The sequence below is a fragment of the Clinocottus analis genome, unplaced genomic scaffold (genome assembly GCF_023055335.1).
Source record: "Clinocottus analis isolate CAN_PGR_092001 unplaced genomic scaffold, fCliAna1.0.p SCAF_7, whole genome shotgun sequence".
Taxonomy (NCBI): Eukaryota; Metazoa; Chordata; class Actinopteri; order Perciformes; family Cottidae; genus Clinocottus; species Clinocottus analis.
In genome coordinates this window covers 22,072,956-22,091,608 of record NW_027176229.1, presented here as the reverse complement: position 1 = coordinate 22,091,608, position 18,653 = coordinate 22,072,956, and the positions used below count along the sequence as shown (strand labels likewise).

General features: G+C 42.1%; 1 protein-coding gene across 1 annotated transcript in view; it reads left to right on the top strand.

The window, feature by feature from the left end:
- Positions 1–17,244, top strand: part of itga2.2 (integrin, alpha 2 (CD49B, alpha 2 subunit of VLA-2 receptor), tandem duplicate 2) — an 18,066-nt gene extending 822 nt beyond the window's left edge. Inside the window, exons 2-30 of the mRNA XM_068605259.1 lie at positions 843–966; positions 3,256–3,365; positions 4,010–4,101; positions 4,577–4,691; positions 5,405–5,532; positions 5,660–5,808; positions 6,269–6,419; positions 7,360–7,525; positions 7,716–7,792; positions 8,533–8,671; positions 9,537–9,682; positions 9,769–9,912; positions 10,010–10,213; positions 10,307–10,437; positions 10,523–10,686; positions 11,225–11,376; positions 11,475–11,585; positions 11,872–11,957; positions 12,121–12,262; positions 12,934–13,017; positions 13,097–13,173; positions 13,275–13,358; positions 13,476–13,578; positions 13,658–13,768; positions 14,694–14,804; positions 14,919–15,032; positions 15,130–15,219; positions 15,379–15,495; positions 16,377–17,244. Of these exons, the coding sequence (XP_068461360.1) occupies positions 843–966; positions 3,256–3,365; positions 4,010–4,101; positions 4,577–4,691; positions 5,405–5,532; positions 5,660–5,808; positions 6,269–6,419; positions 7,360–7,525; positions 7,716–7,792; positions 8,533–8,671; positions 9,537–9,682; positions 9,769–9,912; positions 10,010–10,213; positions 10,307–10,437; positions 10,523–10,686; positions 11,225–11,376; positions 11,475–11,585; positions 11,872–11,957; positions 12,121–12,262; positions 12,934–13,017; positions 13,097–13,173; positions 13,275–13,358; positions 13,476–13,578; positions 13,658–13,768; positions 14,694–14,804; positions 14,919–15,032; positions 15,130–15,219; positions 15,379–15,495; positions 16,377–16,466 (3,512 nt within the window). The 3' untranslated portion in view covers positions 16,467–17,244. The remainder of the gene's footprint in view (positions 1–842; positions 967–3,255; positions 3,366–4,009; positions 4,102–4,576; positions 4,692–5,404; positions 5,533–5,659; positions 5,809–6,268; positions 6,420–7,359; positions 7,526–7,715; positions 7,793–8,532; positions 8,672–9,536; positions 9,683–9,768; positions 9,913–10,009; positions 10,214–10,306; positions 10,438–10,522; positions 10,687–11,224; positions 11,377–11,474; positions 11,586–11,871; positions 11,958–12,120; positions 12,263–12,933; positions 13,018–13,096; positions 13,174–13,274; positions 13,359–13,475; positions 13,579–13,657; positions 13,769–14,693; positions 14,805–14,918; positions 15,033–15,129; positions 15,220–15,378; positions 15,496–16,376) is intronic.
- The last annotated feature ends 1,409 nt before the right edge of the window (positions 17,245–18,653 follow it).

Below are 18,653 nucleotides of genomic sequence, written 5' to 3'. Positions count from 1 at the left end.
GATGGTTTGATTTTTAGGGGACAATCCTTCCGTGAATCAAGTTAAAAAAAACTTTTTAAAAAAGTACATGACTCAGCCACAAAAACCACTTCTCTCTAAAAGAGGAAGTCTGGATGTGTGGTGCTGCTGGATGGGAACACATGAGACCACTCACCGGAAACAACCAGAGCCCTAATATAAGATCTGACTTTCAGATACACACAGATATACACAGATAATACACAGATAATACACAGATAATACACAGATAATACACAGATACATACACAGATACATACATAGACACACAAATACATACAGATACACTCAGATACATACAGATAATACATAGATACACACATATATATACACACAGTTAATACACAGATACATATACACACAAATACATACAGATACACTCAGATACACACAGATACACACAGATACACACAGATAATACACAGATACATACATAGACACACAAATACATACAGATACACTCAGATACATACAGATAATACACATATAAATGCACAATATTGATATATATCTCCTCATTATTTTAGCATTTTGTATGTGTGTGTCTTTGGTTGTGTGTATGTATAGACACATACAAATACGTATATTTGTATGTGTATTTATATATGTCTATACATGTTTATATATGTGTGTGTGCATATGTATGTATACATTTGTGTTAAATGTAGATGTGTATATGCATGTATACATGTGTTTGTGTGTATATATATATATATATATATATATATATATATATATATTTCAGTATATGTATTTATACAGATATTCATGTGTAAATGTACATGCATGTATGTGTGTGTGATGTCATCCTCTCTCTCCTCCAGCTGACAGGATTCGTCTCTCTCAGTCCTTCAACGTCGGCACGGCGGGCGCTAAGATCTTCAGCGGTCCGGCGGAGGAGGAGTTCGGCTACGCGATCCAACAAACGACAAACCACGAAGGCAAATGGTACACGATGCTCTCCGCTGTCATCTGCATCAGCAACACGTGAAAGAACAGTGAAGGAGAGACCTCAGACTGCTGGATCTGCTGGATCTGCTGGATCTGCTGGATCTGTTGGATCTGTTGGATCTGTTGGATCTGTTGGATCTGTTGGATCTGTTGGATCTGCTGGATCTGTTGGATCTGTTGGATCTGTTGGATCTGTTGGATCTGCTGGATCCTGGCTGAGTTCACTCTGTAAAGAGGTTCCTCTGCAATACTAGTACTGAGTATGTAGTAGCACTTAAGTAGCACCATAGTAGCACCGTAGTAGCACTTTAGCAGCACTTTAATAGCACCATAGTAGCACCGTAGTAGCACTTTAGCAGCACTTTAATAGCACCGTAGTAGCACCGTAGTAGCACCGTAGTAGCACCATATTAGCACTTTAGTAGCACCTTAGTAGCACTGTATTAGCACTTTAGTAGCACCTTATTAGCACTTTAGTAGCACCGTATCAGCACTTTAATAGCACCTTAGTAGCACTTTAGTAGCATCGTAGTTGCACCTTAGTAGCACCTTAGTAGCACCTTAGTGGCACCGTAGTAGCACCTTAGTAGCACCGTAGTAGCACCTTAGTAGCACCTTAGTAGCACTTCAGTAGCACTTTAGTAGCACCATAGTAGCACTCTAGTAGGACCGTAGTAGCCCCGTAGTAGCACCTTAGTAGCACCTTAGTAGCACTTTAGTAGCACTTTAGTAGCACCGTATTAGCACCATAGTAGCACCTGAGTAGCACCATATTAGCACTTTAGTAGCACCCTAGTAGCACTTTAGTAGCACTGTATTAGCACTTTAATAGCACCTTAGTAGCACTTTAGTAGCATCGTAGTTGCACTTTAGTAGCACTTTAATAGCACTTTAGTAGCAGCTTAGTAGCACCGTAGTAGCACCGTAGTAGCGCCGTAGTAGCACCGTAGTAGCACCGTAGTAGCACTTTAGTAGCACCGTAGTAGCACCGTAGTAGCACTTTAGTAGCACTTTAGTAGCACCGTAGTAGCACTATGGTGATCGTGACATCCGGAGGGTTCGTAAATGTTACGCACAGAGTCGTTTTTTCGTTGTTGAGCAAACAAGGTGCAGACACACGTTCAGAGGCCAACCCGTCATTACAGCCCTGTGCAGCAGGCCGGGGGCAGCAGGCTGGGGCCGCCCTGCAGAGATGCAGCTGCTCACGCTCTGTTAACCACTGGGTTTCGTGATAAGTGGCGCCGTTGGAGCCGAGGGTTGCTTCACTTCATCGCCACCTGTTCAACATGGTTTTAAAAAAAACAACTAAGGTAGCTTCTCAGGTCATTTGGGGCCAGCTCAGCTGTGTCATTTTTGATGGAAATGGAAACATTCACAGAGATTTATGTTCTGCAAAGTCCTCCAAACCTCTCTTTTCTCCTGCAAGACTGTCAGGAAATGTATTTTAGTCGCTTATAGGAAGTAATATTTGTGAATTAATGAGCAATATAAATCCAATGGAGTTGCTGTGCAAGCTAAATAACCTTTACTTTATACCATTACTGTGGGGTTACTTATTTATTACATGATTTAATCTTGTTTTTGCTTTTTTTAAACAGTTTCTGCCGTGTCATCTTCCGTTCAGCACAACCGCGACTATTTTGGAGGCAGATGTTGATGCTTAGGAGTTCAAATCTGTTCCCCCGTGTTAACAAAATGCATCGGGCGAGCTCTCCTGATAGGACGCTGCTGAATCACACCACAGAGATTACAGTCTGCATGTGGAGTCACGGCCTCGCAGACTAGCTCACCGTCTGGAGGCAGCTATCTGAGAGACTCTCTGACTGCACAATCCACACACGACGAGAAACTCAACAACAGATGACGCTAGAAGGACGTGTGCCTGCTTTGCGTGACACTGCGGGGAAGCCGTGCAGAAGTACGAGGCCATCGTCAGGACTCGCACATTTCATTCTGGTGGTTGTGAAATGTCTGAAGTTGATGCTTCCTGCGCGTGAACTCGTAGAAACTTGTTTGCCGTTTCTTAAAACATTAAAAGAATGACTTGTTGGCGGACTTGTCGGCACACGCTTCCTGTCTCAGACAGATGTTTACGCCGATTTCCCTGCATCGCTTTGGCGTTACGATCGCCCCCCGCTGTGTGCGACGTATTTAAAATAGCCCGAGGGCAGCATCTCTGGGTCAGACATGGTGTCACCGGTGGGAGCGTCTAATCGTTTTTGGATGAGTCTCACGGCCGGCTGTGAGAGAGTGAACGCTGGTGTTTGAGATGTGTTTCTTTCGCAGGCTCCTGGTCAGCGCCCCGTGGAGCGGGTTCAGCCGAAACAGGAAGGGGAATGTTTACAAGTGTCAAGTCTCGGGCTCCAGAAACAGCTGCGACGAGCTCAACCTTCAAGGTACACACGGCCTGGCGGTCTTGTTGTTTAACCTCTGACCTCTCCTACCAAACATTGGCCCATGCACTTGAAAGAGCGGAGCAGTTAAAACAAATGCAGGAGGTCTCCAGACGTTTGGCTTCGACAAACTCAAACAATCTGAACATCAACCCGTTGAAAACTGTGGAGCCAATTTTGGCTCCAGACCTCCTTTTTCTTCCGTGTTTGAGTCGTTGTAGGAACCCCAAATTAATTCCTATACTTGTGTTTATTGTATGCATTTATTCAGCAAAGTCTTGGGAAAAAAATGTATTCCTGCAAAAAAAATTCACTTTTAAAAGATATTTTGTTTATAGCTATAAACATCCAGCATGATATGAGCTAGATTCCCCAAAAAAGCCTCCTGGAGCGTCAATAAGACACCTTTTTGGAAAGATGAGGACCTAAAGGATCAGAATCTGCAACAAAAATCACAATAAAACAAAGTCTTGCCCTGTTAGGAAGGACTTTCAGTCAAAAAACTGTTTAAAAAATGGAAATATTACGTATTTTATGCCAAAAGATTGTCTGAATGGGGCATGCTGGGACTTAAATTGGGCGCGGGAGGATGTTCCAAAAAGTCAATGCGAGGGCTTATTTGTTGTGCTCGTCTACGTCATCCGCAGATTCCATCAGTCTCCCCGATGTTAAAAACGTCAACGACCAGATGTGCCTGGGCCTGACTCTGACCCGGATGCCTGCAGTCGACGGTTTGATGGTACGAGGTTCCTTTAGACACCCAGCACAGAATCATGCCGCTTCAGAGATTTGCAGATTCATATTGCTGCTTTTCACCTGGAAATAGTCAATATTTAATCAATAAGGGATGAGAGGCAGCACTGTATGGTCAATAATGTACTGTTCACGGTGTTATTAGGCCCAGCAAACCCTTGAACAGTACATTATTGACGATACAGCACTGTATGGTCAATAATGTACTGTTCAAGGTGTTATTAGGCCCAGCAAACCCTTGAACAGTACATTATTGACCATACAGTACTGTATGGTCAATAATGTACTGTTCAAGGTGTTATTAGGCCCAGCTTGAACAGCACATTATTGACCATACAGTACTGTGTTTGTTAAACCTTAATTTATGCATGTGAACAGCACATTATTGACCATACAGTACAGTATGGTCAATAATGTGCTGTGTAGGGCTGAGTGTTTGTTAATCCTCTGGTGCGCTGCAGACGTGCGCTCCTCTCTGGGGACAACGCTGTGGAGATCAGATCTTCTACCCAGGAATATGTTCACGGATGAATCCGCTCTTCCAGCCGCAAGCCGCCTTCTCTCCTGCCGTCCAGAGTGAGAGCAGAACATAGAGTTATTTTTAGAGAGATATTTATATATAATTATATATATATATATATTCATATACACATCAATAAATATATATTTATAATATATATTTATATATGTACGTATATATATATATATATATATATATATATATATATATATATATATATATATATCAATAGAAGTAGTATATATATACATAAATATATATATATACACATCAATATATATATATGTACGTATATATATATATATCTATATATATATATATGAATGGAAGTAGTATATATATACATAAATATATATTTATATACATAAAAATATATATATAAATATACATCAATATATATATATATATACAGACATATATATATATACATATATATATATATATATATTCATTCATTTATGTATATATTTATACTATGTCCATTCATATGTATGTATATATATATATACCTTTTTTATTTTATTTTATTTTATTTTTTTGTATGTATATATATATATATATATATATATATATATACATACATACATATTCATTTATGTGTGTGTATGTATATATATATATATATATATATATATATATATATATAAATTTATGTATGTATAAATATATATTTAAACTACTTTCGTTCATATGTATATATATATTTACACATAGTGATATATATATATACATATGTAATGATGTATATTGTATATTAATACCCCTCCAGCATGCGGCGGGCCGATGGACATCGTGATCGTGTTGGACGGCTCTAACAGCATCTACCCGTGGGCGCCGATGACCGAGTTCCTCCAGAAACTGATCCCGGCGCTCGACATCGGGCCCAAAAGCACTCAGGTAACGCTTCACCTGCGGGGAGAGTCACGCAGAGATGGAGCGGCGCTCTGACGGCGCTCTGTCGGCGCTCTGACGGCGCTCTGACGGCGCTCTGACGGCGCTCTGACGGCGCTCTGTGCTCCACCAGGTCAGCGTCATCCAGTACGGCGTCGACTCCCGCTTTGAGTTCAAACTCAACGAGTTCAAAACCAAAGACGAGGCCACGGCCGCGGCGTCCAGGATCACACAGATGTACGGCTCCTCCACCAACACCTTCCACGCCATCCAGTATGCCAGGTTGGTGCCGCAGGAAAACCTCCCCTTTCTGCTCATTATGTGCTTGATTTTGGATTTTTCTGCCTTCATAATTACTATGCTGCTCAATTTGATCTGTTTTAAAATCCAGATTATTGATCATTTTGATGCTAAACTGTCATTTTCCTTGGAAACAATGAAGAAAAAAAGCTTTTTTTCAGTCTCTTCTTCACATTTATGATTTATGTTTAACAATGAATCCACAAACCGTGACTGAACCGTGACTGAACCGTGACTGAACCGTGACTGGACCGTGACTGAACCGTGACTGAACCGTGACTGGACCGTGACTGGACCGTGACTGAACCGTGCCTGAACCGTGACTGAACCGTGACTGGACCGTGACTGAACCGTGACTGAACCGTGACTGGACCGTGACTGGACCGTGACTGAACCGTGCCTGAACCGTGACTGAACCGTGCCCTCTGCGCTCTCTCTCCAGTCAGTGGGGTTTCCACCAGAGCAACGGCGGCCGACCGGGCGCCGCCAAGGTGATGGTGGTCGTCACCGATGGCGAGTCTCACGACCGCCCCTTCAGAGAAGATGTCCTCGCCGACTGCGAGAAGCAAGGCATCACCCGCTTCGGTATCGCTGTAAGTGATGCTCTGCCATTTACTACCAGTTATATATATATATATATATATATATATATATATATATATATATATATATATATATATATATATATAATATATATATATATATATATATATATATATATATATATATATATAGTAAATGATACCTGCATGCTGATTCATAGCTTTGATATCACATTCAAGTTCCTAATGAAGGGTGTAGGCAGTGTTTAGTTATGTACTGGCTTAAATAATGTCAGTAATAAACTCTATTTCAATCATTTTTTTTAATGATATTGCATTTGAAATGATGGTTTGTTTGTTTGTCATACAATATTATTTTCTATAATAGACAAAACAGAAAGACTGAAACGGTATAGGTAGAAGCAAAAAATGCTTATATATATATATATATATATATATATATATATATATATATATATATGTATATATATACATATATATATATATATATTTATATATATTTTATATATATATATAAAAATAAAGTAAAGATATAATCACATTATTATCACATTATTATGATGTAATAAATAAAAATAAATAAATATATATATATATATACATATATATGTATATATATATGTATATATATGTTTATATATGTGTATAAATATATATATATATATATATATATATATATATATATATATATATATATATATATTTGTACTGACTACCCAGCTGCCACTAAATTGTGTTTTAGTATAACAGTAACATTACATTTACAGTAAATAAACTGTAGAAAAAATAGTAATGCAACTCTGCATACAGCAGTTTACTGTAATTGTGTATGTTGTATTATTACATTAATATAATGTAAACTACTGTGTGATTAACCCCTGCAACCCTGCTGCCTTTGCATGTGTTCCTGATGGTTTGACGCTCGTCATCACTCTTTGCTTGTGTTTCCTCATGTCTCCTCTCTCCTCAGGTTCTGGGTTATTACATCAGAAACAACATCGACACAGACAACCTGATCCAAGAAATCCAGTCCATCGCCAGCGTCCCCAAGGAGAAGTACTTCTTCAACGTGTCGGAGGAGGCGGCCCTCTCCACCATCACCGGCGCGCTGGGGAGCCGCATCTTCAACATAGAAGGTGTGTGAGGTGAACCCCCTCCCCCCTCCAGCAGGTGTGCAATTTACCTCAGGGACGTGTCTCAACATGTCCGTCACAGAAGAAGTTTCCATGAGAGACCAAAAGCAAATGTGTTTTTTTCTTTTTGACACACATCCTGATTCTGGGTTCGCTGCTCTTGACGCCGATTTTCTCTGTTTCCCACACAAAGGCACCGGGAAAGGGGGCGACAACTTCAAGATGGAGATGTCCCAGGTCGGGTTCAGCGCCCACTACGCCAGCCAACAGGTACAGAGCGCCACCGCCGTTTGAAAATATATTTAAAAAAATATATTTTTAAATATATAAAAAAATATATAATTAAAAAAATATATTTTTAAATATATAAAAAAATATATATTTAAAAAAATATATTTTTAAATATATAAAAAAATATATATTTAAAAAAATATATTTTTAAAAATATATTTTAAAAATATATATATTTAAAGAAATATATTTAAAAAAATATATTAAAAAATATATATATATTTAAAGAAATATATTTAAAAAAATATATTTAAAAAGAAATATTTAAAAAAATATATTTTTAAAAATATATTTAAAAAATATATTTTTAAAAATATATTTTTTTTAATGTATTTTTGAAATAAACTTCAAACTTGCAAAAGCTCTGCAGGCGACCCCCTTTCACAACATGCCCCCCCCTCCCTCCCTCACTGAAAGTAAAGAGGAAGCCGGAAGTCTGACCGCAAACTTTAAGAAGCTGCCTCTTTCTTTTTAATAGACATTTAAAGCATATTCTGTTCTCACACTCCCATTGTGTGGTTTTTTCACTATTTGCTTAGTTTTTACTGGAAAAAGCTCTGTGGACTAACTTCCCTTTGATGCATTTCAAAGCCTTTTCATACTAGAGAAGGAAGGGAAAAAATGGTGGTTTCAACCCCCGCAACCCAAAAAAGACTGTGATCCGCGGTTGTGTTTGTCCGTTATCCGACTGACCGGTGTCCCCGGCGTGTGCCGTGAAGGGGGTGATGATGCTGGGAGCGGTCGGGGCCTACGCTTGGAGCGGGACCGTCGTGCACCAAAAGGGCTCGAAGGCGGACGTCCTGCCCTTCTCGGCGTTCGCGGCAACACTTCAAGAGAGAAACCACAGCTCGTTACTGGGTACGCATTCACAGCTACGCTGCGATCCCGTTCCTTCAGCTGAGAACCACGCGCACTGCTTCTAGCAGCCGTGGGTCTGAACTCGTGTGCAATCTCTACAAAACTCTTCGCTCTGCATATCTGTGGCGCGGGAACTTATTTGTGAAATCAGCAGCTTACCAGAGGCAGAACTTGATAGAAATATATATATATATATATATATATATATACATATATATATATATATATATATATATATATATATATATATATTGATTACCAAAGTGCACAACCTCCTGTCTGCACTGTATTTTTATTTTATTTTGTATTACATTTTTTTGTATTTGGATTGGCAACCATTAACAAATAGCATTCTGCTAACAAAACAACACTTTATTGTAGTATTCTCAAGAAAGTGAATTTTTGTTTGGCTTGTTCGGATAATTACTGAATGTCCTTAAAATAATCTTAACTTAAAACACACACGCGTTGTGTGTCCGGGTGTGTACCACTGTGTTAAAATGGCAAAGGGGTGGAGGAAGTATTCAGATTATGCAGAAATTATAAAAATACTATATAGTAATATATCACATGTTACACTGTGTGTAACAGTTAAAGGTTCTGCACGCCAAATATTACTTTAGTCAAGTAAAAGTCAGAAAGGGTAAAAAAAATTCCAGAAAGTACAAAAAATATGAATTATGCAGATTGGAGGCTGTCAAATAAACATTTTTAACACCTGTGTGTAGGTGTGCAGAGCCCTTCGTTTAGCAAATTAACGAGTAAAAAGTAGCATTAAAAAAAAGGAAATACTCTGTAGAGCCCAGTACTTGAATACATTTAGTTGCCACTGTTTATGTCGGCTATTTAAAAGTTGTATTTTCAGGTTATTCCGTCACCACGCTGAGCGACGGGCCCACAGAATACTTTGTGGCCGGCGCCCCTCGCTCCAACCACTCGGGACAAGTCATCGTCTACACCGTCAACGCCCAGAAGCAGCTCGCCGTCATCGACTCAGAGCGAGGGAAGCAGGTACGGATGACAGACGGGTGAGGTATGTTCCCCCGCTTGGAACCAGCCGCGTACGTCAGTAAAACATCCGCCGCTCGTTGTCCCAGATCGGGTCGTACTTCGGAAGCGTCATGTGCCCCCTGGACGTGGACCGAGACGGGGTGACGGACCTCCTGCTGGTGGGCGCCCCCATGTTCATGAGCGATCTGAAGAGAGAGCAAGGCAGGGTCTACCTCTTCTCCGTCACCAAGGTAGAACGATACTCTCAAAAAGCTGGAGATTTTTAAAAAAATAACGGCGCTGCGGCGCCACGTCCATCACGTCCTTCTGTTGTCATGAACCCCGAAGGGCATCCTGAACGAGAAAGGGCACCTCGGTGGTCCGCCCCCGACCGAGAACGCCCGCTTCGGGATGGCCGTCTCGGCCGTTCCCGACCTGGACCTGGACGGCTACAACGACGTCGTGGTTGGCGCTCCGCTCGCGGACAAAGGGAAAGGCGTCGTCTACATCTACAACGGGAAGAAGAAGGCCTTGAACAAACAGTTCTCACAGGTACGCAGAGGAGTTCGTACCTGACCTTATTGTCCTATATACATAATGGATGTATTTAGTCTCTCGACGATCATTGTTGATCATCGGTTCCAGAGGATCCTTGGCTCCCAGCTGGATCCTCAGTTGCAGTATTTTGGAAGGTCCCTCGATAGCTTCAAAGATCTGAACGATGACACCATCCCCGACATCTCCATTGGCGCGTATGGCAAAGTGGTGCAGCTCTGGTGAGTTATCAACGCCGCTGTATACATGGGTAGAATCGGCGAAGGCTGGTGGTGATTGTTTTAAAAAACTGCGCTTGGTTTTCAGGTCCAGAGGCGTGGCGTCCGTCTCGGCCGAAGCTTCTTTCAACCCCGATAAAATCAACATTTTCAACAAACTCTGCAACATTAACGGACGCAAGCTTTCGTGTTTCAACACCAACCTCTGCTTCAGAGCTGCGTTCAGGCCTAAAGAGCCCGTCGGACCCATCGGTAAATCTGATTACCTCTTCTCAAGGATAAGTAGATGGTGCAAAATAGCGGTTAGCGGTTAGCGCCAGTAGCGCCGTCCTGATCCCACAACCCCGAATTACACGTCACCTCGTTTACGTTCGTGCCGAGAGTCAATGTGAAGATCGAAACCACTCTCGTGTCTGTACGGTAAATACGAAGCTAGAGCCACGAGATGGTTAGCTTAGCATAACACAACGGCTGAAAGCAGGCGAAACAGCTAGCCTAGCACTGCCTGAAGGTTAAAGAAAATCCAGCTACGAGTACATTGTCACGTCACAGTTTGCTGGTAGGTGGATTTGTTGCTTTTGGTCAGAGCCAGGCTGTCCGTGTTTTCAGTCCTTATGCTAAGCTAAGCTAACGTGCCGCCGACTATGACCTTATATTTAGCGTACAGACATGAGACATATAAATCTTCTCTCGGGCAAGAAAGTGAATACGTGCATTAACCAAGATGTTCAAATCTTGCCCTTGGATTATTTTTCAAGACAAAAATATCGCACTCTTTCTTACCTTCCAGATATATCCTACACTTTGACTCTGGACGCTGACCTGCAGGCTTCGCGGGTGACGTCGAGAGGACTGTTCACTAAAAACAATGAGCGCCTCCTCACGGAAAAAGCGAAAATATCCTCTGCGCCCCTGTGTCTGGACTACCAGGTTTACGTTCAGGTGAGGGGTGGAAAGCATCTGTTTTGCAGCAAATAAGACACAAAGCTCATAGACACGTTACTTTATTTGGAAAATAATCTGCTGATTTTCTTCAACAGGAGGCGCCAGACTTTGTCAATTCCCTCAGCTTGAAAGTGGAGATCGAGCAGCAGAATGCAGATGTGAACCCCGTCCTCGATACGTCGTCTCCAAGTGCCTGGGAGTTCTTTGTAAGTGACTTTCTACAGTCCACGACCTCCCTGAATTCATTTAGTTTTGCCTTTTTTCTACAAAAAATATCCACAGGAAACAGAGCAGGGACTTTAAACGTAGTCGTTATGTAGCAGAAGCATCTAAATGACACTCCACGTGATGGTTACTGGCCTTTTTTAAAGCTTTTAAAGTCACGCAAGTGCTCATATTTACACACTTTGTCGTGTGTTTCCCAGCCACAAGATAAATCCACTAGATACGCAACAGCTTCCCCTCACGTTGCCGCTCTGTCGTCCCGTTCAGGTCCCGTTCACAAAGGACTGCGGCTCTGACGAAGTGTGCGTCAGTGATCTGGTGCTGAGCGTGAAGACGGACGCCAAAGCTTCCGGGTGAGAATCCGCCGACCGTGTAAAATGTGACGCGTCGCGCTCGCCGTCCATTTTGTGTGTACGATGTTCGGTTCAGGTGTGAAGACGTCTTCAGGATAAAGGATCTGGTGGTTGTTGTTGTTGTTGTTGTTCCAGTCAGAGTTGTGTAGCGCTTGTGTTACAGCTCGGCTCCCGTCCTGGTCGGCGCCAACAACCGGGAGCTGTCGGTCGAAGTCGTCGTGAAGAACAAGAAGGAGAACGCGTACAACACTCAGGTCTTGGCGACCTTCTCCGGCAACCTCTTCTACTCCTCCATCTTCCCTCCCGTGAGTGGACAACATAGATATGTTATAAGATATTATCATCATACTTAAGTCCCTGTACGATACTATCACGATATTACGATATATTGAATATTGCGATTTATTGCCTTTTTTTTAAACCGCAAATTGTCCCCAACCAAAGCTTTTTGTCAACATATTTTATCTCATAAGATAAAGTTTTAAGTCAGTTAAGCCCCCTTCAATCATTTTTATGGCAGCAAAATGGGACAAACTGACCAACACTGTCATAAATGTTGCACCTGCATTTTCTAATTTCTTTCTCTGACGTCTCCATGTTTGTTTTGACCAACTTTCTACCGCTGACACGGGACAACAACACAGCACCATCTAGTGGCCTGAAAAAGTCATGTATTTTATTATTCTAGGACCAAAAAGTGTATAATTGATTAAATAGAAGATGGATACCTTGCTTCAGTGTATTGATACAATATTGCCACTCAAAATATCGCGTTACTATGCTTTATCGATTTTTCCTACAAAATACATGTATGATCATCAGGAATTTAACCGTTTTTTGTTAAGTGTTAAGTGTGTTTTGCACTTTTCCCGTCTGCGCTGCTGAAGTTATTTGCAGAAAAGCTTCACGGTGTTGTGTTGTTTGTGTAATAAAGCCACGCGGCGGCCATTAACGGCTCAGATCTTTGGATTCACAGACGGGCGGAGTCAAATGCACCTCAACGCAACCGCAAACCGTCACCTGCCAGGTGGGATACCCGGCGTTAAAAACAAACCAAGAGGTGAGTGTGAGAAAAACACAAATATGTTTGTTTTTTTTGGGCTATGCGAAAAAAAAATTAAACTGTCTTTCAATTGCAGATGAAATTTCAGATGAATTTCGACTACAATCTCAACCTGTTGCAAAAGCGAGCCGAGGTGGAATTTGAGGCCAAGAGGTAAAAGTACACAGTATAAAGTTATAAATACAGTATAAATATAAATACCATGAAAGGCTGGTCCACCCTGTGGTAATGCTGTGTACCTTTTTTTTTTACAGTGATGGTCAAGAGGAAAAGCCTGCAGACAACACGGCGCTCATTTCCATTCCTCTGCGATACGATACAGGGATTATTTTATCCAGGTAGAGCCGCTTTTTGTCACTTTAAAGTGTTTTTATTCAACATTTTCTCTGGATTGACGGTTGTCGATGGGGGGGAGGAGCTCATCTTCATCGTCGCTGTGCTCTCCTGGTCCCCAGGCAGTCCAACATCAACTTCTACGTGGCAGATGCCGCCGTTCCCGTGATAACAACGGTGAAAAGCCTCGACGACATCGGCCCGGAGTTCAACTTCACAGTGAAGGTGCGGTTTGAGGGGAAAGTCCCGCGATCTAAATTCCTCCTAAAAGACATACGTGAACTAAAATCGATTGCTTTTGAAGGTTTCAACCGGTAACTTCCCGGTCAGCCTCCTGTATCTGAGCATCGCTCTGCCGGTGGCCACCGAGGGAGGGAACCAGCTCCTCTACGTCACCGCTGTGGACGCGCAGGCGGTGAGCTACCGAAGCACCAGACGCTTCTTAAATACACGATGAACACAGTCATCAATGCCCTCGTTGACGCCCAATATGCAATGTGGTGTCTGCAATTCAAACTCGAAAGACTTTAAAACAATTCTGTAGTGGCCATTTGTCAAATAGATCAAAGAAGATACACATAAATCAAAGAAAATAAACATAAATCAGAGAATTAAAAGCCGACAAATAAAAGTTCTAGTTCGTTTTATCCCTCCCACTATGATGAAGTTCTCCGTTTAATGGTATTGTAGTGGCCATTTGTCCTATAGATCAAAGAAGATAAACATAACTCAAAGGGCCACTGATGCATTGTGGGTATGAGGATTACGCTGCCAAAACAATGCACATATATATATATATATATATATATATATATATATATATATATATGTATGTATGTATGTATGTATGTATGTATGTATGTATGTATGTATGTATGTATGTATGTATGTATGTATGTATGTATATATATGTATATATGTATGTATATATATGTATATATATATATATATGTATGTATGTATATATATATGTATATATGTAAATATATATATATATATATATATATATATATATATATATATATATATATATATATATATATATATATATAAAACCCCAGGTGCCCACTGCATTACCTAATTAATAAACCAATAAACAATCTAAGTAAGTAAAGCTAAGCAACTACAAATAATTAAACTAAACTAAAAAAAACTATCCTAATACATCAACAAATCTAAACTAAATAAGCAAACAACTAAAATAATTAAACAATACTACTTTAAATAGCTCCTAAAAATATCTAAATGCAAGTTTAGTAAAAAAAAAAAAAAACCCTCTTTGACTTCAACCTTGTGATTTGACGTGTCGTGTGTTGATGTAATTCCTCCTCCGGCTGCAGGGGGGCGCTGTCAGCTGCAACTCCAGCGGCCTGGTGGATCCTCTGAAGATCGGCGTGAAGAGCCACACGGCGTCCTTCTCCCAGGAGAGCCTCAGCGGCTCGGAGAAGCTGGTCAGCACATTTGTTAACAAAGGATTTCATGAGGCAGTGTGGGTTGCACTGAAAGGTCCCGTTGTGTACTGCTTTCCTTTTGTTGATGTTGTTGTTGTGTTTTTGAACTGACAGGACTGCACGAACGCAAAATGCAAGTCCATCAAATGCATCCTCAAGGACACGGAGACTAAGAGCGACTACGTCGTGAAGGTCAAATCCAGGATCTGGAGCGGCACGTTTATCACGGTAAATATGCTCACTGATACATTTTTTATTTCTTTATCTATTCACGACTAGTTGTTTTGCCTGCGCTGTCGCTTTAAAGTGCGCTCTCACTTCGCAGGCCGCCTACCAGACCCTCGAGCTGACCTCCGAGGTCGAGGTCGAGACCTCGGACCCCGATCTGCGCGTCATCGGCCTCAAGCGGCTGCCGGTAAGATTCCCGCGAGGAAAGATTGAAGAAGGGAGAGACTCCTGTGGGCGGAGCTGAGGGGGCGTCTAGTCTCATGCGGCATCAGGTCACGTGTCACGTGTCACGTGTCCCGTGTCACATGTTCCATGTCACATGTCCGCCGTCCTTCCTTCTGTCCAGGTGGTGGTGACCGTCACCAAACCCGGAGAGAAAGGCGAGGTTCCAGTGGGAGTGATCGTCGGCAGCGCGATCGCCGGACTGCTGCTGCTGGCTCTGGCCGTTGGGCTGCTGTGGAAGGTAGCGAGCGATGCTAACAGTAGTTGATTCTCATATATATATATATATATATATATATATATATATATATATATATATATATATATATATATATATATATACACCGTAAAAGTCGGGTTGCAAGCCGCGCCTACCCTGCTGTAGCAAGCTAGTGCTGCTGCTAGCTCGCCGCTATGCTGCTACTGCCCACGTCCCTGCGTCGGGCATTGAGCCGGGGCTGCACCCGCTACCTTTGGTAGTTATCAGGGAACTAGCGAATTAGCGGGGGAACTAGCAGGGAAACTAGCGGGGAACTAGCCAGGGAACTAGCCAGGGAACTAGCAAGGGAACTAGCAGAGGAACTAGCAGAGGAACTAGCAGAGGAACTAGCAGAGGAACTAGCGAGGGAACTAGCAGGTGAACTTGCAGAGGAACTAGCAGAGGAACTAGCAGAGGAACTAGCGAGGGAACTAGCAGAGGAACTAGCGAGGGAACTAGCAGGTGAACTTGCAGAGGAACTAGCAGAGGAACTAGTAGAGGAACTAGCAGAGGAACTAGCGAGGGAACTAGCAGAGGAACTAGCAGAGGAACTAGCAGAGGAACTAGCAGAGGAACTAGCAGAGGAACTAGCGGGGAACTAGCAGAGGAACTAGCAGAGGAACTAGCAGAGGAACTAGCGGGGGAACTAGTGGGAAATTAGCAGCAGTGCTAGCTGGCTACAGCGGGAGTTAGTGGGTACACCCACCGAAGGTAGTAGTGGCTTTTAACCCGACTTTTACGCTTCAGTGTGAGAGAGTAATCTTGATAATAAACCTAATTTGAGTTTTCATAGAAATGCGCAGCTTCATGTCAACAGATTCAAACGAAAGCTTCTCTTGACTGAATCTTTTTTGTTTTTCCAGTTCGGGTTTTTCAAAAGAAAGTACCAGCAGCTTCAGATGGAGGCCGATGAAGACGAGCAGAGCTCCCCGCATGTAGACGAGGTGCTGTAAGCCCCGCCCCCCCTCTTCCTCTCCTCACTGGGTCGCATCCAGCTTGGAAACGCACTGACTGCGCCTCAATCACTGGACGTCGGCCATTTTTTATGAAATGGAGACTTTTGAACTTGTGGATAACTGGGATTCAAACCTCTGTCCAATTTTATTTTTTATTTTTTACAGAGGATTATTAAAATCAGTTTTGTTTTTCCAGCTCTGTGGACCACACATCGACTGGTTGCTGGTATGCGCTGACTTTTTTAAGAACTTCCCAGACGTGTTCACACTGTAAAGGCTTCTCATTTACCCACAAGCCCTTTTGCTTTGACAACTTCAGGGCAACGTGGTTGAGAAATAACAGTTTTTAATAATGAAAATCAAAGACATTTACACTTTTTTGGGGGGTTTTCTATCACACAATGTCAAATCCGTAGCACAAACTGCTCCTCTGGCTGTCGGGCTTTTTCTGGCTGAAACAAAAAGAGTGAAATCTGTCGCTGCTGTAAATACTGTAAGATAAAATGATTATCGTTCATATTGGGTTTTATATTATGAAAAGATAAGAGGCAATATGCGTCAATGGAGTAGCTACTTGAGTTGTTGTTTTTATTGTTATTGATGATTGTTTTTTTAAGTGGCACAACTTGTCAGGTGTGTACATTTCAGCAGCATATTGTGTTTTTATTTTCTGCGGATCATTTTTTCTTTCTTTTTTTGCCTATTCAATTTCACAAAATCGCTTAAAAACAACAAAAATGGCTGTTTCGTACAACTTACAGTCCATAACCCCACATTATGCCATGTAAGACAACAAAAAAACAGTTTGAAACATCAAATATTTGTGTGTTTTTTTACTCAAAACGATGATCAAAGATATTTGTAGATACAACTCTTCCCCTTCATACGCTGATTGATACCTTGACCACTTGTTTCAGCTTCAATGTCGTTTATCTGGGAACCAAACCAGGTGAATTCACACCTCTCGTGTGATGGCGGACCTCTGCCACAAGGTGGCAGCACGACACAGAAGACGAGTTGTCTCTCTGGCGACGACTTCCCTCCATATCAATCAATAATTTAAGACCCATTTATGGATAGTGTGTCTCCTCCCAATCTCACTGGAGCACCTTTTTTTTTTGGAGAACCTCTCCCTGCAATAAAATCGCTCCTCGGACCACTTCCCCTTCCAAAAGAAACACAAGCACAACTCAAGTCCCTCAAACTCCATTAACTTCCTCTCGCGTGGGTTTTCTTCAGTGTTTCTCCAGCAGTCCGGTTCGTCCCTCGACTGTGTTGGAATGTGAGCGATTGCCTTTACTTCACTTCCACGGGCCAACTCCAGCACCCAGCATGCACCTCCTCGCGGCTCGCTTTCTCAGGAGGGAAATATGCTATGTGTCTCTAATAAGGAGCACATTAGGATTATTATTACGTTTGCCTGCATGCGCGGGCTCGATTCCAGCCCATAAGTTGATGAAATGTGACACAGGTGCTGGGGAAGTGTGTGTGAGAACACCTTCAGGAACCCCACACACACACACACACACACACACACACACACACACACACACACACACACCCGGCAGATGATTGGCAGTTACAGGCAAACAAAGTTGACCCCGTGGCTCAAAGGGATGATTGCTCACAAATTGCTGCAATGTTGCAACCCCCCCCCAACTAAAAACATGATGTCATAGAAAATGATTGGATAACTGTTGGCCTATTTTATTTAATGGCGTGACTTTGACTGTGATCCTTTTTATTAACACAAATGCTCTTTTTTCAAGAGTGTCATTAAGTTCATTTATTTGATGGAAAACTTAAATATGGTCAGTAAGTAGAATGAAATTTTGGGCTTTTTCAGCCAAAAAATATATATTAAAATTTAAAAAAAAGATATACCCCTCCCCCGCCCCCCCTCATTAGCATCACCCAATCAGCGCTGCGTCATAATCTGCGTCAGTTTCCTGCGCTAAGCGTGCGTCACGTCACGTCACGTGGTCCCTCTGATCCGCGTTGAGCTGCAGCTGACTGACCCCTCGTGGAGCCGCCAGCGGCTCCAGAAAGGGCCCGCGGCCAGAGCTTTAAACTCGATACAGCGCACTCACATGTCAGGGAGTGTTTTTTTGGAAGCTCCGACTCCACAAAGACTGTGATCCCACAAATCACACACACACACACACACACACAGAGAGAGAGAGA